At 37.9% G+C, this 23936-nt stretch overlaps 1 protein-coding gene across 2 annotated transcripts in view; it reads right to left on the bottom strand.

Moving 5' to 3' along the window:
- Prp5 (pre-mRNA processing factor 5) overlaps positions 1 to 23936 on the bottom strand; it is an 82566-nt gene that overhangs the window by 30989 nt on the left and 27641 nt on the right. For both annotated transcript variants that reach the window (XM_083138107.1, XM_083138106.1), the window contains exons 8-12: positions 23250 to 23435; positions 14871 to 15030; positions 7155 to 7271; positions 3357 to 3557; positions 1319 to 1401 (exon numbers count right to left, since the gene is read on the bottom strand). In XM_083138107.1, coding sequence (XP_082994233.1) covers positions 1319 to 1401; positions 3357 to 3557; positions 7155 to 7271; positions 14871 to 15030; positions 23250 to 23435 — 747 coding nt within the window. The remainder of the gene's footprint in view (positions 1 to 1318; positions 1402 to 3356; positions 3558 to 7154; positions 7272 to 14870; positions 15031 to 23249; positions 23436 to 23936) is intronic.

A 23936-nucleotide genomic window follows, 5' to 3' on the forward strand; every position in this document is an offset into this window, starting at 1 on the left:
TTAGTAAATAGATGCATATAATTGGATAAAAATATTCGCACACAAATATTGAGTAACATTTTGATCACATTTTAATTATTGCAATTTTCAAGTATCAGTATTGGTGGAAATCAGTGAGAGTATCGGTATCGGTTCAGCTCTTCTTATAACATCGACACTTTAGGCGTTTATACTCCACTAGAAGTGGAAAATCAACTGTGAGTCAGAAGTAAGCACTGGTACAGTACATTAATGTATGATGTCCATAATTTCCTTGTTACTTGTACATTTTTGGATGTTTTCTCGCTTTTTGCCTCTTCTGTAATTTTTTGTTACGAAATTCTCTGTTCCCAGGAAAATTCCCTAGGAACATCACTGGCTCAAATGCAAAGGATATTCACAAAACAAGTTTTGTTTGCAAATATTGCTGGTGCAGTGTGCAAAGTTTGTTGATTCTTTGGCAAGACATGGATCCCATTTGCATTCTAACAGAATTTTCATGTCAAATTATCTGTTTATAATATTTAAAAAAATCAAGGAACCCACCACATGTGAAATGCAGTATGTAATTCCCTTCTTGAATACAAGGATCATTGTATTCAACATGTTATTTATCTTCAAATTTGTATGGTGAATGGAGAACATGCCATGTGCCATTCAGAAGTACAGAAATGGGTGTGACTTTTCAATGAATGAGGTGGAAATGCACATGATGATCAGCCAACCTTCTATGGTGTATGAAGATTTGGTGTGTGCAGTTGAAGAGAAGAATAGAGAGAGCAGACGATTTGCCATTATGCCAATTTCCCTGTATTTTACACAAATTTCACAGTCACTTCTTCACAAAATTGTTTGTAATTAACTTCAGTTTCGGAAATTGTGTGCATGCTGGTTGCTTATGGAAGAATGCAAAGTGAAATGGCAGGTGAATGCATTGCAGGCAACATAATTCTAGATGAAGGGACACAAAAAAAACTGGCATAACCTGCTATGATAAGTGCCTCAACAATGGTGGTAACTATGATAAAAAGTAGTATACGGTAAGTACATCCATCAACTGTTAATGTAAATGGCTCGTAATTCTTCTCAATAGCTCATTGGAACTTACTTTTTGGATAACCTTCAAATAAATGGCATTACTATAACAACAAAGGGATTCTTTGTCAATCAAAGCTTTCTTTTAGCAGATCAACACAGAAAGTAACCTAAGTAATTTAAGTAACTCACTGAAACATAACCAAACAGAAATAAGCAACTTTAACGATTAAAGTATTATTATTACAGAGCAAATTTTATGTCAAGTAAATTTAGGTAAAGGTCTTTAAAAAAAATATCTTACCTGAGGTTCAAAACCCATGTCGAACATTCTGTCTGCTTCATCCAAAACCACATATGTTACCCGCTTCAAATTTGTGACACGGCCTGAAAAGAAGAAAATAAATTTTGTAAAACGTATTATGTTGAAATTAGAAACTTGAGGCATGAATGCATGAATTCAAGTCAAAAATAGCATATCAGAAATGGAATCAGTAAAATTCCAATAACCCAATTCTAAAATTCAATATCTAACTTTCAAAATTTGGAACATAGGGAACACAGCAAATCTGGTTTTGAAGCCCTGACTTCTTGTAATGATTTCAAATCTTGTAACATTATTCCTTCACATAAATATGTCAAAACTGATTCTGTTTCAGCGTAAAATATGTATGGATATTTATAATGTTTGAATGGAATTCTTCTGTTTTTGTTTTTTTGCTGCTAGATAATAATATAGAATATCAGGATCAGTTAAATATTGGCATCAGAAATGGTCGAAAAAACATTAGCAAGTACATTGGAATCAGTAAATTTCTTGATATAATAATAATACACAGTGAACCCAGGAAATGGAAAATTTATAAGCAGCAATACATTCCTATACGTTCAGAGCTTTAAACAATATTCTTGCTGATAATTCTACGAGATGGAGAAGAAGGGACGAGAGAGAGATGTGGAGCAAACAGGCACATATACACACAAAAGAGTTGAGACTGATTTGGACACTGGTCACCCTCCAACAGTCAAGTGCTTGACCCAGAAACACTGGTCACCTGAAGTTTCCTTGCGTGAAGCTAATGCTACTAGTGCTAACTTCCATTACCTTACCAGATATCATTTTAAAATAATTAAACAACAAAAAAGGTATTGCTTTTCTAATTACAACTAAAACAGAGTTTCAAAAAAAAAAATATCGTATTTACTCAAGTCCCTTGTGTACTTTCTCTGACTAAAAATGTGTTGTGGCTTACATGTACATAAAGCCAATTGAAGGTAGGATGTAAAAGTTTGGAAGAAACATTCTTATTACTTACGAAAAAGTTCCTTTCTTTGGTGTTGCACAATTGGATAGTTACTTCCGATTAATTTCGATGGATCACTTCCTTCATTCACAAAGGGTATTGCATCTGGAGCAGAGAATGTAGCATGTTGCTTCTTTGTTAGTTCCCGGGCAGAGGTAGTTGCATTTTCTCCCATTTGGCAATGCTGGTGTGAGTTTCCTGGCTGTGCTCTCTGCTGTCAGGTGGCGGAGGGGGGCTGCTGGGCCATCTGGTGTGTTGTGTTACTTGGTGTGGTTCCCGTTCCTCACGTGGGTGGAGGGGGGTCGAGTGGGGGCACTGCATCTTTTCTTTTTGTGGTCTGGGATTTTTTGAAGGATGTCGGGCATGCCTGTCCATTGTCCAGGTTCAGCACTGGTTTCGGAATGTGTCCAGGTTAATAAAAAATAACTATCCAATTGTGTATCGTGGAAAAACAAAGTTTCTCATAAGTAATACATAAACTGCGTTTACCGCGTTCATCATGAAAACATTCTTATCTTCTACTGCAAATCGGAGATGCCATCTGACAGTAATTAATTAAGAGATTAAAAGAAATAATTACACAAACTGCTGCCATGAACTTGCAAGACTGGCAGTGGCATCAATTTAATATTTTTCCCTTCTAATTTCTTCATTCAAAATTCTGGTACACGGCTTATTCACAGGTGTCGGTTACTTGAAGCATTATCCATTGTCTAGTGCTAGAGCTACCTGTATATATTCTAACCCTACTGGAGATCGAACCTATGGTAGATCTGTGATTTAACTACAAATCCAATTCGCCACATGTACAACGCCACATGTACAACATGGTGATAGAATCGGTAGAAGCACTAGACAATGGATAATATTCAATTAACATTGCATGCTAATAAAGCACCATTGTCACGAACATTCTGAGAAGTGTAAAATATGGTTCTTTAAATTATATATGTGTGTGCTTTAAGCTGTCTAAATTCTAAAGGTAAAAACATCTGGTTGGAGAATGTTGTATATGATTAGGTGCAGGAAACAACTCACCGCTATTGGCAGCTAGCATGTCAATCATTCGGCCAGGAGTACATACAATTATCTCAGCTCCTCTCTTCAATTCTGCTATCTGCTCTGATATTCCAGTTCCTCCATAGACACAAACAGCTCTCAAGCCCAAACTCTTCGTAAACTTCCTGCACTCTTTACCAATCTGCATGCACAGCTCTCTCGTGGGAGTCATGATTATGGCTGTGGAAGAAGAAAGAGGCATGCTTATTAATGCAGTTCACAAATGAAATGGTTAAATGGATAGAAACTGATATACAACACATATACGAGGCATATTTTTAAAGTAAGTTCCATTTTGATATTACATAAACACTAGGACACATGTTGTAATAATTTTATTATTACATGAAAGCCTGGGCCTACATCTACTGTTCAACATAATTGACACCTACATTAAGGCACTTATCGTATCGTACGACCGACCAGCTTCTGAATGCCATCTTCATAGAAATCGGCCACCTGATGTGATAACCACTGCTGTACGGCCGTTTTCACGTCGTCATCTCCGTTAAAGCTCCGGCAAGGTGCTTCTTTAAGTGCAGGAACAAGTGATAGTTACTGGGTACTAGGTCAGGGCTATAGGGAGGATGACCAATTTGTTATCAACCACTTTTTCATCAACCTTGCTGCACCAGGTCATCGTTAATGACGGATGGTCGCCAACTTCGTCCCTTGTCGTGCACATTTGTATGGCCAACTTTAAATGCCCTCACCCATCTTCTTACCATGCTATTGCTCATAGCGTTGTCTCCATACACTTCTGCAATCTGCCGATGGATTTCGGCTGCTTTCATGACTTCTCTTGCATGTAGAAAACAAATGACAGCGTGTAGTTCACACAATCGTCTGAGGCATTGTAACCACACCTGATCAACTGTCTACTCCGGTGAACGGTTGCGTACTGCAATCTGTGGCAAGTCCATAGATGCAGGTCCTCAGCGTGCATGTGTGAAACGGCGAGTGCAGCGCTACAGCAGCCTAATTGCAAGATGGAACTTACTTCAAAAATATGCCTCGTACAATCAATATTTTACACATTCATCAATGCATTCCATAGAATCAATGACAACTCCAGATGGAATGGTCTCCATGGTCTGATTGCTGGCCCTTGTGGTGGAGCGAGTGGTCAGCATATCATATTACGAAACTGGAGATCCTAGGTTCAAACCCTGGTTAAGATATGGATGTATCACTCATCATCCAATTCATTTCATCACTCATCCTCATCGTCACAATTAATCCAAGGGACTGAAAACAACATAAAATAACCAAAATGGAGGAAAGGAAAGACACTGGTCCAACCCTCAACAACAAGTAAAATTAGCAATGCTCATCAATCCCAAATACCTAACTGTTATGGTACTTAGGAGTGTATTAAATGTAACCACTCCTAGAAAATATCTCTCCCTCCCTTTCTGCTTTCCCATTCATTTTTCCTAAGATTGTTTCAAAATGTTGCAGCTAGCAAAGTTATATCAATTTGGAATTATCTCTCTCCATGAACTGAACTTAGATAAACTCTTGTCAGTTATATTTTAACCATTGTTAACACTAACACCACTCACGAAATAAAAATAACACACACACACTTGCCCTACGTGGGCAAGTGTCATGAATGGCTAACTAATGATTTTGCCACCAAAAGTTCCAGGTTCAAATCTTTGCATGGATGTTTCTTTTTTGATTGTCCCTTCATCAAATAAGAAAAAAACAAAACAACACCACCAACTATGCATGCACATTAGGTGCTTGTGTCCACCTTGTCCTTGAGTTGGTGTTTTAAGTCCACTTTATGCACAGTAAGGCTAATCGGGACTGGACCTACAGTTTAAAGTGGGATCCGAACCACTTGTGCCTCCACCGGGTATCAAACCTGGGACCCCTCGATTACAAGGTAATGACGCTACCACTGCGCCATGGGGAGGCCCTCCACCTTGTTCTTGAATAAGCACGTTGACTTTGCATCTTCTTAAATTCATCACAAAAAACAAGTCTTTTTTTTTACCACTTCCCTTCATTTTGAACGTGGACTTGGCACTACTGAGTTGGAGGGATAAGTGCCAAAAATACACATAAGCCACAGTTGTCAGTGAATTTCCACTTCTGAGACCTGCACTATTATTTGGTTCAGCTGTACAGCAAATACTGATACACGAAAGTAATAATGAAGGAAGAACAGGAAAAAGGAATCACCAATGTAGGCTTACAATGAACCACAGGCATAGAAACTATTCAAAGAGTCAAAATTACTAATAACTGATAAACTTGATTACAGCCTATTAAATAATAAACTAGTACTTTAACAAGCTAAATTGTGATTTAGTTTTAAAAAAATATTAGCTACCATCCAACTTCTCCAAAGTCAGTCATGACATACTGTACCTTTTCAATGAACACCAAACTAACATTTTTATGAAGATAAGACAAAGTTTCACTATTGTACTATAAGTAGAGGCACATATTTTTGGCAAATAGAAAAGCAAAATTTCGGTACAAAAACTGTCAATTTTGGGTTCAAAACCGGTAAATAAAATAAAATTTCGCTGTTATAGTGGTGAAAAAGTGGTATATAAAATGACATTTTGGTTTTAAAATTGTGAATATAAACCTAAATTTGATTAAAAAACTGCTCTTACTACACAAAATAAACAAATCCCTTCTAATAACACATTTATGTCATTACCAGAATATTAAGTTTATTCCTGTATAAAGAGGTCCATTTTTGCTTCTCAAATATTTACATCAGAATTAATCAATTTTCTGTGAATTGCATAACTCACAGGATAATTCTGACTTCAGAAAGTGTCGTGGCGGTAAATAAACTCTAAAATTCGTGTTTAAAAGTGTATTTCGTGACAAAACAAGGTAGGAAAATGGACCTCACACCTTTCAGAAACATGAAAAATTAACATTACAATGTGTTATTTCACATTTCGTGTTTTCGTCAAAAACGAAACATGCATGCCTCTAACTATAAGTTTTCATTTTACATTAAAAACAACCAAGATTAATTCACGGCAAACAAAAAATAATATTTATATTATTAGCATTTATCGAAAGTGATTAATCACGAAACGCTTCCACAACTGGTCTACTTTATCAGTACAATAATAGTTATTTCTGGGTTAGGAAAATGATAAATATATATTCAATTAAACTGAAAAATCTGTCATATCACTGGGAAGTTTCCCAAAATGGAACAATGAAAAAAATAACAAATTCCCGTTACGAACAGAAAAATTATAGACTTTGCTGACATTGTTTTAAAAAACTGACAAATAACCAAGAAGAAAAACTGGCTTTTACTGGAATTACTGCCAAATTTCCACCCTTGAGTATACGAAGCAAATAGCTAAGAATGTAAGTTTGTAAGCTTCGGAGAATGAATAGATTTTTACAAGGAGCTTGATCTAATGAACTGGAAGGCTAACCATTTAAAAATAAGTTCTGATAAAAGAGAGATACTTCATTGTGGAAGGAAGGGATGGGTCATAGGGCTGAAATATTTTCACAAGCATATCCACTAGTAGTGTAGGTGTACCTATACTTATGAACAGCACATTACATCATAATGTAATAAACTGCTTACTTCTTTCCCTTCCTTCCCAGGTAACTCTATTGCTGCTAATAGTAATAATATATAATAATATACTGTACTGGACTCTCTGGTATCTACCCAAATCCTAGAACTTCACATGTTCAAATTTTGACACTGATTTCTAAGAACTAAGCATGCTATTTGTGCTACAAAAGAGAAACCAATTCAAAGATACTAACTTATGGGTCCATCTGTATCCTCCAATGGTGGTTGGTCCAAAATATGTCGAAACATTGGCAGCAAAAATGCCAATGTTTTTCCACTTCCTGTCTTTGCAATTCCAATCAAATCACGACCTAGAAATAATCAAGACAATATATCAAATTATGTTGCAATGTGCTAATATCAGTGAAATTTTAGTGTACAAGAAAAAAGTAACAGCAATAAATAATTAAAATATACAATGCAGATTGAGTTGTAATTTTTTTTTACAAACTTGTACTGAATTCATGGTTGATATAAGGAAATTCTACATTGTAATTTGAATGTACAGGGTGAGCCAATAGTCATAATCATATACTGATATAATACAGGGTTATTCAAAATGATGAATTCGCTTTCATTCATGTATATTTCCTTGAATATACATTGAATTTGAATAATATACATACAAGAGAGAGAGCGCAGTTGCGTAACCAACCACTTGAGTGCGCGTGCTTGTGCCACCAAGCACGCTTCAGTTCAGTTCTGAGTAAGATGGCCACCGTGCAGCATAAGATTTTCTGCGTTCGGCAAAACTAAGTCGGAAACTGCAGTGCAGCAGGCATTCCATCTCCGATTCGGCATAGAACCGCCAACTAGGAAGAGCATATGCCGTTGGTTTAATCAATTTCAACGAACTGGATGTCTCTGCAAAGGAAAAATTACGGGCTGACTGTGTGTCTCTAATGCGTCTGACTACCATGCTCAAGGTCCCGGGTTCGATCCCCGGCCGGTTCAAATCCGGGAACTTTTCTAACGATGAAAGCGGCCCCGGTGCCCAGCCAGCAACGAATAACATGGGTACCTGGGGGAAACCCTGGGGGGTAAAGGCGGTCAGGGGCGTGATGCTGATCACATCACCCCCACTCACGACCAGATCAAGAAAGTGCGGGGCGTTACCCCCACACCCCCTATACGCCTTCATGGCGTGGTGCTATGCACAGGGGACCACTTTACCTTTTTTTTTTTTACCTGTGTGTCTCAGAGGAGGACGTGAGATGAATTGAAGACAGTTATGTGCACAGTCCTAGAAAGTCAACCAATGCAGCTAGCAGAGAACTTGGAATACCTCAACCAACTGTATGGCGAGTTTTGAGATACCGTTTACTGTACAAGCCATACTGCTTACAACTTGTACAGGCACTTCTCGGGATTGACAAACAAAAGCTCGTTGAATTTTTTATGAACATGCTAAAAAAAATGGAGGATGACACGTTTCTCCCTATTGTAGTGCTCAGTGACAAAGCGATGTTTCACCTTAGCTTAAAAGTGAAGAGGCACAATGTTCACATACGGGGTCTGGAAAATCCCCATCCAACACTGCCACATGAGAGAGACTCACCAAAGGAAAATGCGTTTTGTGCTTTATCGCACAGAAGGATTTACAGACCATTATTATTATTATTATTATATTTTTTTTTTTTTTTGCGGAGAGCACTGTAAGTGGGATAACGTATCTGGACATGTTGGAACACTGGCTTTTTCCTAAACTTAATGAAGATTCCCAAAACTTCATTTTTCAACAAGATGGCAAATTGCTGTTCGAGGATTTTTGAATGAAGCCCTTCCTCAACAATGGATAGGTCGCATGGGAAATGAAAACCTGGCTCTTCTGTTGTGGCCCCCCGAGATCTCCTGATCTCATGCCATGTGACTTTTCCCTGTGGGGGTATGTCAAAGAAGCAGTGTACGTACCACCTCTACCAACAACTGTGGCCGACCTGCAGAACCGTATCACAGCTGTGGTGAACTGAGTAATGCAAGAGATGCTTCTTCGTGTGTGGGATGAGTTCGGCTACCGCTTAGATGTTCGCCGTGCAGCAGACGGCAGCCATATTGGGAACATCTATAACCTCTATTGTAAGTTTGTGAACTTTAGACCTTCCTCTCTCTATTGCATGTATATTATTCATATTCAATGTATATTGAAGGAAATATACATGAATGAAAGTGAGTCCATCATTTTGAATAACCCTGTATTGTTGGGGAAGAAAATGCAGTAATCAATGCATAAACTGTATTGAACTCAACGAGATATATTAAAGAGTGAAATAGGACAAGAATACCTGTTAGATTAATGTCAGTGCAGAACTCAATTGTCAAATTTCTTGGTATGTTGACAATCATTATCCATGCAGACTCGGCAATATTAACACACAATGATTGTGAGGAGGATAAACATTTCTCTTTACCTATGGCAACTTTTGATGTCAATTTCATTTGCAAATAATACATTATTGAACTATAAATGTTATCAGATTGTGAATTATGGCCCAACAGTGTACAGTGTGTCTACAAATATCCTGTCACAATAAAATGGGCCTAATTTCATACAGTGGATAATACGCATATTGATCTCGAGTATGGCCAGGAATATTATGTTGTGTACACAGTCAAGCAAAAATGACCAAATGCTGCCTACATATATGAATTTCATGCTACATATTACATATCTTCAAGTATATTATATACTTTACTTTGAGTACATATTTGTACATAAATTGCAGCATTTGCAACATTTCTCTAGTTTTGACTGAATAATCCAGATGTGTGTGGTGCAACATCATTCTGTTTGTGACAGACCTGTCACTTTCTTTTCATTGAATCTTGTTTTAGACCTGTGGTTAATTCATTTTATTAATGCCCCACAAGCTCCCCTCTTCTCCCTCCCCTCCTTTTCCACTTACTCTGCACTCGGTGTTTAATTGTTCTGTTACGCCACCTGTTGTAGCTTTAAACAAAATGCTCTATCTTCCACGTGACTGTGTTCATGCTCTTGATTGGTCGAGGATCTTTCCCTCAAGTGCCTGTTTGGTTTGCCTGCGCTAGCAGTAGAGAGTCAAGTTCCGATACGATGAGATAGCGTGCCAGCACAAGAGTGCAGAAAGAGACAGGACTGTTAGCTGAGGGTGTGCCTGGCACGGCTGGTTGGTGTACATAATGAGATAAGTTGAACCATAAGTATATCGACGATTAATTTCATCTTTCGATGTTACAGGAATATTGAATTCTTGTGTTGTTTAATTGAGTTTGAGCATGTTACTTTATTGATAAATTGTCTTTTAGTAAGTTTTGTCATTTTTGAACGTGCATTTTTGTAATACGTTTCTGTGTGGTACAATTTATTGTTGAATACTCCCATGGTGTCGAACGGTGCAAGAAAATCCAAACTACTATCCGTGACAAAAATATTGAGCCCTCGGTTTACGTGCTTGTAAAATTGTACTCCGTGGGTGGAAAAAAAATTCAAATATACCTCATTTGAAAGTTTCAAGGATCTACTTTTTAATAAGTGTTATCTGAAAATTAATCTTAACTTTGTTATCTTACTATTATAAAAAAATCACTGAAAAGTGTAGTTTGTTCTTCCAATTTTCATGAACGGGAAACTTAACACCATACAGTTCATAATCGACTGTACATATAATTTTAAGATTTTGTGTACTTGAAGTTTGATTATTTCTGCACCTCTGTAGGAAAAATCAAATGCATATTTTTTACTAGATGTTTCAAAAATTGGCATTTTAGGGAAACATGCAAACTTGAAATGCATAATTACAAATTCAATGAAATTGCAAAAAAAATGTTCACATAATCAAATTCCAGAAGTTGGGCGTGTGTACCTCAAATATGATTCCAGATATTAATTATTATTTCGAACTCCTAATATGGTAAACGTGTGCATGACGTATGCCCGGGTGCAGCCAATCTCAGACTCCGCGAGCTGCAGGCAACTACCACAGCGTTGCCATTTCGCTACACTTCGCTGCGAGAATTGAGCAAGTGCGTTCCATCTAGCCGATCCAAAGTATTGTCGCAGCATAAAATAATGAATGAAATATTTCTCATATTGCAAATGGAGTACTGCTGTACTGCAGTTTCTTTTTTTTTATGTCGCACATTTAAACAGATATACTGAGTGCAACGATGTTCGATGAGAGATCCAGTATTCTCTGTATACAATAACAACACTGTGTACAACGATTTCATAAGCAAGGGAAACAGAGCGAGGTGAGTACTAGCGATAGCAACGCATAAAAATTATATTTAAAAAATAGCGCATTTGAAGCCTTCATGTCAACTAACATTTTAAAATATATTTCGAGCAAAAACGCATGTAAATTATGTTTATCTCGCAAAATTCACTTAAGCATTGTATCGAGTAGTGGTGGTGGTTTCAGCATTTAACGTGTTTCTATACATTCCTCCTGAAATATTGCTTTTATATTTTGGTCTCTTACACAGCTGCAACTGTTGTAATAAGCAAGGAGTTGTGGGTTCATTTAGAGACACAGAAGGACTAAAAACTAATAAATTTTCAATAAATATAACGAGTGAAAGGTAAAAGTAAAAAAATGCTGTTCATAATGGATTCAGTTGAACTGGATAATTAAAATAAAAGTTGTGTATCATTCTTCTCACCACATCTTGCAAAAACTTGCCCAATAAAATATCGGGTCGATGCAAATCTTTGTTGTTCTCTTTTTCTTTACATATCTTTTTCACTGTGCTGACATAACTCCCAAACACTCCACTGTGCACTTGACACCTTGGCTTATGTCGTAATATGCACCTATTCGTTTCTCCTGGTAAAAAATATATCTTGGCATTGACTATTATTTCTTTTGCACCACTATGATATTATCATCTTGCCATTATCACGCAACAAAAAAATTACTTCACAGAACCGCTATCCCTCAATACTGCGCATACGAACAAACTTGTGAGAGACCGACTGCCTGGACAGAATGCACGTAAGAATAATTATGGCTTTGTGGGTGTTCAGGCAATATTCATGGCATGAATGTAAACACAAAAGTGAGAAAAGAAACTTTCGGCAACTATACAATGCTTTCCTTTGCGCAACACATTGTTTCGGCTCATTTCCCGTGTCAAAGCTGCTTGGATGCGGAGTTTAAAGGGCAAGCGGAAACGCTTGGCAACAAGCTCACTTGCTCTACATGCGTTCTTAGCAACGATGTGAATCGCGTGGGAACCGGTTGCCAAGAAAAACAATTCGCTCTGTTGTTTTTAATTCACACAGTGTGAAAGAATGAGATATGGAAATTGGATTTTTATTCCACGGCTATCATTTTGATATGCATTCATGACCATTGCACTGGCAATTTCCGAGATTGCAACATCATAATTACCAGCCACCGTGGCAGAGTTGTTAGCAGATCGCGCTACAATGTCAGGGGTCCCGGGTCCGAATCCTGGCCTGGGCATGAATGTTGTGAGTGTCCATTCATCAATTTCATCACATCATCAATCATCTCCATCTTTGCAAATTAGCCAAAAGTGGCACAAAAGGCGAAGTAAAATAAAGCAAATCCATCAATCAATCAAACATCATAATTAAGCATTAATTGTGGTTGTTCTACAGCTGATATTACCATTATATTTGACTGAGATATTTCCCCATAACCAAGCTTCAATCACAAAAAAACAACATATTTTTACGATGGTTTTACACAAAGCTACACACAATTGAATTCGACTAATGTAAAAATTACACGAAAAAACTACACTTTTACAAACATTTGTGTCTGAGCTTTCCAATGAGGTATATTTTACAATTTTCCTCCCAAGGAGTACAGTTTTACAAGCACGCAAACCGAGGGCTCAATACTTTTGTCACGGATAGTAGGTTAGGTATATGTTGTAAAGATGTGAATACCTGAAGTCAGATAGAACAGGTATCGAATTTCAACCTGGATTCAAACCAAATTTGTGACAGTACACTAGAAGTAATTTTTCTTGAAATGCCAAAGTAAAGTGATTAAAGTTGTAAGAGCACTAACAAGGGAGAGGCCAGGTAAATATTTTCATGTACCTGTTTAACTGCATTGTTTGTGTCCTTGAAATTGTTTCTAAGGATGTTCATGTGCTATTCGTTGTTGTTGAAACAGAGAAGTGATATTAAACAAAAAAGGTTCAAAAGTTAGTGACAAAAAGTGTAGTTTTGTTAAAGTAGGTCTTCCTTGCCAAACTGTTTAGCATATCTCCTATTTTCCCTGGTTAAAAACTTTAAGTCTTAATTTATTTTGATCTCCGGAAAACTCCAGAAGCAGTGTGAAAAGCTAGGCCCTTCTTGACCAGGATTCGAACTCGTTGCCAATCACACCGTTTCTCGGAAGCCACCATGTTATGTTGTGCGTACTCTGTTACTTGGGTTGGAACATGCCCAAAAACACAACATAACAGGGATTGTACAATCTTGGTCCTTTGGGGAGAAGTGGAATGGACGAGTAATCAAAGGTTTTCGGTTTGGGTGGACCGGTTGGTCGCTCCTGGTTTAACTAGTGCCTTACTAAATCTCCCTAGGAGAAAGGTGAAGTTGTTACAAAACTCAGAAATCAAGGATGCGTGCAAACTATTTTCTTCACTACTACCATACTTTGCAAATAATCACTGCTGATTCTGTGAATAATGACTACACTACTCATACCTAAAATATCGCACAGTAATGACTGAAATGATCAAAAGACTGTGACAAATATTATTACTTATTTTAATACTACTATGCAATTTCCTCAAGCAGCTGCTGAGAAGATGAGTATCAGCTGGTAAACTGACTGACTGTAACTGGTGCACATACAACCAGAGGAAACACAATTCAGGGTGATGACCTGTCTACGCAACAGCTGCGATCACTGCTGCCACTGACTCACAAAAAGCATTTTGGTGGATATGTTGCAGTGTGTGTGGCAAGAGTGGGAATTTAATGTTGATGTCTGCCATGTGGTAAAAAAAAATGTACATACACAGTATGTGACGTAAGTATGAACATCTATGTTTTGAGTTACACACACATTTCACATCTATATGACCACTTGAAACTAGGCCTGTTTATATTCAGAGAAAATTTTGTGGACACCCTTTTCAGTATTAGGAAAAATTGCATATAGCTCCATCTGTAAAATTTCCAGCATTAATCTCATATTCTGTTAATATTATAGTATAAAAAATAGGAACTAATTGTGTTTTATTATTATTATTATCATTTTTTTATCTTAAGTCTTTGTTGGACATACACGTTATCAAGGTTCTATCTATTAAAGGTTAAGAAATAATTAGGGCTGAACCCATACCAATGCCGATGTATCGGTATCGGAAAATATCCATTGGAATTCATCTACTGACACAAGCCGATACTTTTCCGACATATTGGTCTTTCACGGAGTCTGCAAAAATGCAGCACGGAACTTTTGCAGAGTCTAATTATCTGGGAAATTGTGCAAAATTCAAACTTACTTTTTATTTTGCGCGAAAAACTGTATTTTGTGATCACATACTATCTATTTTCATATTCTGATGAAATACTTGAATATTCTAAACCAAGTTTCTTGGTAAATTAATATATAATTGGAAAATAATATTTACACACCAATATTGATCAAAATTTTGAACAAATTTTAATTATTGCAATTCTCAAGTATCGGTATCAGTATCGCTGGGAATCGGTATCAGTTCAAAATGGTATCAGCTCAGCTCTAGAAATAATTAAATAAAATCATGCTAGTTCCTCAAGACCTTCCTACTTGTATGCATATGTTTAACATAATATAAAGTATATGTATTCAAAGTGGACCACAAGATTGATTGGAGATGGTTTCATGCTTGACATGTTGACTTATACTGAAGATAATAAAATTGTGTCTGTGACTTCCCAACAAATAATCTGTAAATACCTGACATAATAGCTGGAATGGCCTGTGCTTGAATTGGAGTTGGCTTCTCATAGTTCTGCTTCTTCAGGATGTCCAGTACCTTTTTGCTCACACCACATTGTGCCCAGGCCTTGATTAGTCTTGGACAGCCCTTGCCTTTCACACGAATTCCCTCAAGTTCCTGGTATCAAAGACAAAACAACAGATGTCAGTAAGAGTGAAATAACGTCTTGCACATTTATTGCTTTCCTATTAACATTATCTAATACCTACAATAATACATTAAATCTTGTTTTGAAAGTGACTTTCATTCTTCTGCTGATGGTCCAGTTTTAAGAACATTCTTACATTAACACTAGCAAAGGACGTGCATACATTGCGAGACACTCAGCACCTAGGAAAAAATAAAAACACTTTCAAAGTAAGTTCTGATGAACTATTATGCAATACAAAAGTGGTTATTCCAAGCATAAGAATATTGTTATCTGGTTATTGTGCCACTTGAAGACATACTTGTGTAGAGGCTTGAATCACACTGTTTGCTGGTGAAATCAGATTTGTGTAACTCCTCAAGTGAATATTTATTTTAAATAAAACATTTCCCAATTACCATTACAGTTATCAAGTACTTTTTTCACAGAAGATGTTGGATTTTTGTTTTCTTGTACTGCCATTTATTTTTAGCATGTTTTGAGAAAGTTTATTTATAAATCGCCTCCTCATACTTCTGCATGAATTTGTTACCATATAAAAACCATTCATAAAAATTATTTGTTCTAAAGTAAAGTATAAATAGGGACGTGAATTTTTTTAGTTTAAACGATAACACCAAAAAGTTGAGGAAAGCACAATAAAGTATTTAAAATGTATGTGGGTAGGTAAAGGAGGCAAATTTTTGGTGTTTTGGAATTACGGAACAACGCGAATTATGCCATTTTACAAAATAACGCCGAATTTTACATTTTAATGGAAAAAAAAACGCAGGGAAATATGGATTATAAACTGGGGATAACACTTCTTCTGTTCAAAAAGAACTACCTGAAGTGCTCGAGATTATCACATTTCATTTATTGCAGTTTGACCCAGACATGACTGACAGTGTTTAACCTCATCCTGAAATAGAATTCACTCAGGTGGATCTTTCCAGAAGGGAAATTTTGTAGAAATGGAAAAATTTTGAGGGAGAAGCACATGTTGTATTTGGGAGAGGGAACGGTTGCAGAGGGATTTTTAGGAATTGTTAGGGAAATATTATGTGTATGATTGTGTATTTCATATTTTGTGGCTGATGAGATGAAATAGTTTTCCAAATGGAAGAAATTTGGTCATTTCTTACCATGTTTTTTTTTTTCGGCCATTAAAACTAAAATTTGTATCAATTTTCCAGAACTAAAACAATGTGAAAATCTTAAGCATAGAACGAACAGTAAAAACTCATGCAAATTGCCCTAAACCATGAAAAATAACATTGAAATTCAGGGAAAAATAAAACGAAAACTTCACATCCCTACTTATAAAGCATTATAACAACATTAAAAACACTTAACACTCAACACTTGATTTCATTTGGTATATCTTAGCAAACTACACAGAAGCAAATGAAATCTTTCTCTAAATACCATGTTATTGATCAGAGTTAGATCTATTGCAGTGTTCCACAGTGTGCTTATTGAAAAGGAGCTCGACAAAACCTCAGCTTAGAAATCTACCAAATGCACCATGTACGAGGCTTGTCACGAAAGTAAAGATACAAACCGATTTCCACGTTAGGGGAAAAATGTGTACCAAAGTTGGCAACACTGGCATTAACCTTGATCCATACGACGAGGATTGGGAGTGAGTCGTCAGTGCTGCGCTGAGTCTTGTGCGAGGAACATGCGTTGGAAATTGCAGCAGTAGTACTGAATCCCGCCAGGTGTGAAGTGTGTGTCGTGATCAGGTTTTTCCAGGCACAAGGAAAGCGTCCATCGGACATCCATTGAGAAAAAGTGATTGTGTACGGTAATGTAATGAATCAACAAAATGTGGTGAAGTGGTGTCGTGTCTTTGCAGAAGGTCGGTGTGATATTCATGATGAAGATAGGAGCAGGAGGCCGTCTGTGATCACTAAAGGCAATCGCAATCGCATTGAAGCAGATGTTCATGTGAACAGGCGGGTGACAATTAGAGAATTGCGTGTGATGTTTCCTGACGTTTCAAGAAATACTATTCATGAAGTTGTGAGTGGGTTAGGATACAGAAAGTTGTGTGCACGCTGGATCCCAAAAAAGTTGACTGACGAACACAAAACCAAACGACAGGGATACGCACTGGACTTTCTTACACGCTACACGGAAGAGGGAGATGCATTTCTGGACTCCATAGTGACAGGTGATGAAACATGGATCTGCCTGCACATTTAGAATGGGACGTCCTTGAAGATCCACCATACAGCCCTGACCTCGCACTCCTGTACCTAAAGAAACATCTTGGTGGAAAACCCTTTGACAATGAGGATGAGGTCAGGGAAGAAGTCACAACTTGCTTCCAGATGCAGGCGGCGGATTTTTATGATTTTGGAATACAAAAACTTGTTCCGCGTTTGAACAAATGTTTGGATAATGGTGGAGAAATAGCCTTTGTACCAGTGTATCCAGTGTAGCTTTAGTTGTGTGCAATACATTTCTTGTACATCTTATTTTTCGCTTGTATCTTTACTTTCCTGACAAGCCTCGTACATGAGTTGATGGGACAGAAACATCCAATTTTGCTGGCAAGCAGCACGATTCCAGCCACTACTCAGGCATACATTCAAGTGGTGTGCACATAAAGAATTGATGACAAAGATGTGCACACACTACCCAGAGTGTAAATGTCAATCTTCATCAGGAGAATGTATGATAAAATTAAAATTACTCCGACATTAAAAACAATGTTAATGCCCTTGTATAGTTAGGAACGTTGATTCTTTGGTGTTATTTTCCCCCAAATTTCCATATTTATTTTAGCACATTTTTCTGCCAAATATACCTAAAATTCATTATGCTTTTAAAGCAATATTTTAAATTGGTTGTGACAGTTTCATGCACTGGAAACGAGTTTGGAGGAAGTTATTTTCCATTTTTTCTCATGCGGGGTCTAACAAAGTTCTGGCTTGTGTGTGCTGGTAAGAACTTGATTTTCATGAAAATCATGGCATTTTTCTCGATAGTACAAAACGTTTCTTGTGCAACAAACTCCAATGTTACGGCCCTTTCTTCCAGGTGTTCAATCTGTCTCCCCAAAAGTGAATCAGTTTGCGCGGGATTGCAAAATGCTCCGATATCATGGGGAACATCCAATTACACATGGTTTCATGTAGGTGTGTAAATTATTACATGTATAACTCACACCATAGTTTTCATTTGGATAAAATTTTGGAAAACATGCACATTATACATGCATAAATATGGGACATTTTAATTTTTAACCCTTAGTACGCCGCGCGGTCTGACGAAAGTAAACCCAGTGTCGCCGAGGCTTTGAGCGCAAAATTTGAATTCGTATACATGATGGAGAAAAATCGTAATAACTCTGGCACTATGGGACCAATCTACTTCGGATAACTTTTGTTTTGCAGGTAATACATCGGTGCATGCAACCATGTAAAATTTGGATGCCCCAACCGTGGGGGGGGGGGGGGGGGGTTACGGGCGGGGGCTGCATATCCCGAATTTCAATGAAAAAAACATAAAAATGTGGAGTTTGCCCCCTCTTTTGGGGAGAAAACCGGAACTTTTGCTTTTTTTTTTTTTTTTTTTTTTTTTTTCCAAAGAATGGACCTTCCGCAACAGAATGAAACTTGATTCATGTTCGTGGGTGCAATACAATTTGAATAATAAGGCAAAACGTAAAACTCTGTTTTTTTCCTCAAAACAGCGAATTTGCATATTATTCATAAAATTGTTATAACTCGGACACTATGGGACCAATCTACTTCGGATAACTTTTGTTTTGCAGGTAATACATCGGTGCATGCAACCATGTAAAATTTGGATGCCCCAACCGTGGGGGGGGGGGGGGGTTACGGGCGGGGGCTGCATATCCCGAATTTCAATGAAAAAAACATAAAAATGTGGAGTTTGCCCCCTCTTTTGGGGAGAAAACCGGAACTTTTGCTTTTTTTTTTTTTTTTTTTTTTTTTTTCCAAAGAATGGACCTTCCGCAACAGAATGAAACTTGATTCATGTTCGTGGGTGCAATACAATTTGAATAATAAGGCAAAACGTAAAACTCTGTTTTTTTCCTCAAAACAGCGAATTTGCATATTATTCATAAAATTGTTATAACTCGGACACTATGGGACCAATCTACTTCGGATAACTTTTGTTTTGCAGGTAGAACATCAGTGCATGCAACAAAGTAAAATTTGGATGCCCCAACCACGGGGGGTTATGGGCGGGGGCTGCATCCCCCGAATTTCAATGAAAAAAACAAAAATGTGGAGTTTGCCCCCTCTTCTCCAGCTACTTTGGGGAGAAAACCCGAACTTTTGCTTTTTTTCGTTCGCACTTGCATCTTGTGTAGATACTGTCAATCTATTTCTTCCCTGTTGACTCAGCTCTTTGTGGAAATATGTCCGGAAGGAAACGATTAGGAAACGATTGTGCGTTAGGGAAATCAATGAGCTGTTATATGATACGAACTGTTTTTCCTAACAGAGGAGGGAAGGAAGCCTTTGCAATCGTTTGTTTTGTCTCTACTTGTGGATAGACTCACGCTACAGCGCCTTGAATAACGTAGTGTGGAAAACGACCCAGTAGATGGCAGTGTGATCGACCCAGGTGCTAATTTTGTTATGAAAGTAATGCGGCTTAGTTAGTTTTTGGAATATATTGTGTAGATTTGTTTGTCTAGAAAGACGGTAAGTGAATTGATGGAAACAGTTATATTTGTGGAGTGATTTGCAGTCACGAAATGGCATTAATTTCGAAAGTAAAGTAAAATAAAATTAATAAATAAATAGCGTGCGTAACACAAGAAGAAACATCGCAATGTGATTCCGGCCGTCAGGTCTTGGACTGTGTATTAGTGTATATTTTTCTATGTTATTAGAATATAAATAGTATCCTGAGAGATATTTCATACCGAGGCGACAAACCATAAATGTCGCTTGAAAGCGAGCAGTCGGAAATCAATGCAGCCTTTCGAACCGTAGGGACAAAAGCTCTGACTGCACAGTTTCCTCAAGGAGATTTTACACCAAAGCGACACGCGACAAACGATACGAGGATTTCACACCAAAGCGACACAGGTCATTCGGTCCAAGGCAACTTTCATACCGAAGTGACACATGTTGTTTGGAAAGGAGCCAATCAAGAGCAACATTTCACATCGTAGCGGCATGACGGGAAGCACAGGCCAGCATTCGGTTGGTGAAATCCTCAAGCGATAAGTGTCGCGTGCCGCTTGTCTCTTTGGTGCGCAATCTCACTAAAGCAAGACACTCATTGCATTGCGTATGCGCGAACAACAAACCACGGCAACATGTTGCAAGCTATTGAGGGAATGGCCCAGTTTGAGCGACGCAGAAGCGACACATGTGGCTTATCGTGTCGCCTAGATCTGTTGTTGTAATGTGCGGTTTATCGTGTCGCCTATCTGTTGTTCACAAGCAACGCTTGCTAATAGACTGAAGGCACCATGTCGCTTGTCACTTAGTTGGAACTCCCCCTGTAGCGCGTTGCTTTGGTCTCAGCACCCTTCCTTTAAGGAGCTTTCCGACCGAAGTAACAAGTAGCACGCGAATACGCCATACGAACGTGTCGTTTGCTGTTTGAACCCTCATGTGCAATGAATGCTATTTTACAGTCTGGAAGTGTGTGTCACTAGTGTGACAGTGTGAACATCCCGTGTCGCTTGTCCCATTGGTTTGAAAGTTTCCTTACACTCATGTCGATGGCACTAAGAAAGTTTTGTGGGGTTCCCCTTGTCGTTTTATGCAATCATCATTATCATCATCGCCGCGATTAGTTTAAAGCAGAAGAAAAGAGACAGTAAATATCAAAAATACAAATGCTTCAGTGTGGATATCTTTAAAAGAAATGATGATGATGATAATAATAATGAACCTAATTCATACACAAAAATTTAGTTGCCAAGAACATTCCACGTGTATTTTTTCTCCCGTATTATTAACGAAAGTATGATGATAACAGGACGTGGTCGACTGTCTAGAATGTACGTTAATATCTTCGCGACCACTGTACCAAATATCACAGCAATTATCACATTCATAGAAATGCTTCATGTAAAAGAATCAGACGTTGCAGCGAAAACTCCATTTACTTCCATTATAAGCAGTCGAACACCAAGCACCGGGGTGAACACCAGCGCCTCTAGCGGATCATTTTCGAGTGGAACCAGCCAGAGAGTGCAGAAGCATGCAGTTTTCCACACTACGTTATTCTAGGCGCTGTACTCACGCTTCTGGCGCCTCTGGCTATCGTCAAGCTTCATTGCATTTCTAACATAGAGGCGACAGAAAGCTGACACCGCCAAACCTAATCATATCCCCTCTCTCCTTGCCCCCCCCCCCCCTCTTGCCACTACTTCAGCTGGATCACCAGGTCTAAACACAAAGAAGAATGTGTGCCTTATCAGTACTAAATCACAGCGTTGGAAGCTTGGAGGAAAACAGCATCATAAATACCAAGAATTCATTGTGTCTGTCAACTGACCAGTGAACACATGAGCCCAAAGCCCAAACACGTGACATATTCTGAGAAAGGAGGGGGGGGGGGAAGATTTGGAATTTTCATAAACACGATTGCAGAACCTGTTCCCGACCGAACTGCCAGTGTTTCAACCTCAATATACAAATATAAGTGTGGCAAACCATCGATAATTGTATCTAAAGCTGTTTGTTGCATATCTGCAACCGCGGCTGCAAGGGACATACTTTTTTTGTTGCACATATGCAACGGCGGGGGACTAGAGGTTAAGCCTAAAACACAAGAAGGTTGGATTTTTGTGGTATTTTTCATTTCTTGTGCACAAAATGTGTTGAAATTCGCGACAATTCACTTTATGTCAAATTTCCATTATTTTGTGATTTTGGCCGAAAAATATATTCAGAGCATGTCACTGCACCCACACAAATACTGTTTTGCAGCAATTAACATTTTTTGGTGTTATGTCATTTGCGAAAAATCAAGGTCCCTATGTACACTACATACTAAAACTAAAGTAAACTGCATGGTATAAAAGCCCTCTAAAGGCCAGGGCCAGCCAGTGCAGATTTTTCATTGAGTAACACAATGGTCAGAGCATTGAGTCCCATCGCTGCTGCTTTCTAGCTTTCAACAGCTAACATTGTAACCAGTGCAACGACAACCGCGTCTACTCCGTCTGTCCTCGACCAGCCCTGAAGATGACTCCGTGAAGGAGTCGAAAGCTTGGAAGAACTCTGAAGTGTTTTTTATTGTGCTGTTAGTGTGTGATCTTAGTGTTTTAACAAATATGTTGCCGGCACGTGACGTAAGAAGTTTTCTACAATCATAAAAGTATCAAGATAATAAATACACAGGAATTTTGTAATCAGCTGCATGGTCGATATATCGACCAAAATACGATTAGCACCGTATATTCGATGGTCGATATATCGACCAAAATACGAGTAAAGGTTAACCCTAGAACACGAGTGTAACTAGCGCTACATAAATTTTACGTATATAAGGAATAGATTTTCAAAACAACCTCTACATCATGAAAACAAAATGACGATTCTTTGTGAACATTATTTTGTTAATTTTCCTTATATTGGAGTTTTATTCTTAATTTTGAAATGTATAAACATGGTTTTATTACTCATAGAATATTTTAAGAGAATGTCTTGATTGACAATACATTAAGAATGAAGGCGAAAAATTCAAACAATAATAATATTCATAACACTGTAAATAAGGAACGAATGTAATATTAAAGTCTTACAAGAAAATAGTGCATGGTTCTGAACTTTTGTTTTCAAAATTTAACTATCCAAATAGAATTTACAAATGTCAAAATTACGTGAAAATTTTTTCTCGTTTTACTACATACAGCTAGTAAAATTGACATACAGTGCACAACATAACAAACCAAATCAAGACGATCAGTGCTTGCATCCTCCCTACCACAGTGCTGTCTTACGTCTGACAGACTGCTTGAGGCACTGCTAGGTGGAGGGGTGTGTAGGTGAGAGGTGGAAGGTAGGGAAGGGAATTAAGGGCACACCACAGGTAAATTCTATGTACGGTAGTGTTCTAGGGTTAAACTGTAGGGCAGGTTCCCTTTAGCACTCTGAGCATAAAGTAGGAAGGAAGGAAGGAAAAGAGACGAGAGACAGAGAATAGATCAAGATATTATCATGCAAATACTTTTCAGTTTAAATAATACATTTACCTCTCTGTAAGCCTCCACTTCCGCATTTGTCATCCGTGCTATTTCTGGAACCTCCACGTAGAAGTTCTTTCTGAAAGGTGGGTAGTCCATGCTGGAATGGTCGATCTTCACTAGGTCTTTCCTCTGCTTATTTGCAAGGCCTGCAGCTGTTGCATTTAGATCCTCCTCTTCCTCCTCTGATGAATACTGCAAAGAGCATAAAATTTATATTATTACTTCATCACTGTTTTTCCAAACATAAAGCAAGGTAAGACATAACTTATACCGCATGCCATCATTTCACCAAGTAACTGAAGTCCAGTTTTGTCATGTACTTACTGTTTTCCTCTAGCTTTTGCCATATCTTGTAGCTTCTTCAGGGGTTAGGCAAGAATAGTCCAATTTAAAACATGAGAAGGTAAGTAGGGTCAAAAAGGTTAAGATTGAAAGTAAAAGACAATGTGGAGTGCCCTGTCACTGCTTCCTAGTCCATCTTTGGCTCTTATTCAATATGGCTGCCTTCAGTAAGTACATGTCAAAACTGGATTTCAGTTACTTAATCAAGCGAGTTCAAGAGTTAACTTTAACCTAACACGTACAATACGAATAACCAACTTTCCAAATCTTAAAAAATTTACATTAGTGTACAAAAGAAATGAACAAAATGAACTATGAAATAATTTTTATATAGAATATATTCCAACAAGC

This window comes from Lepisma saccharinum, chromosome 16, assembly GCF_977018435.1.
Source record: "Lepisma saccharinum chromosome 16, izLepSacc3.1, whole genome shotgun sequence".
Taxonomy (NCBI): domain Eukaryota; kingdom Metazoa; phylum Arthropoda; class Insecta; order Zygentoma; family Lepismatidae; genus Lepisma; species Lepisma saccharinum.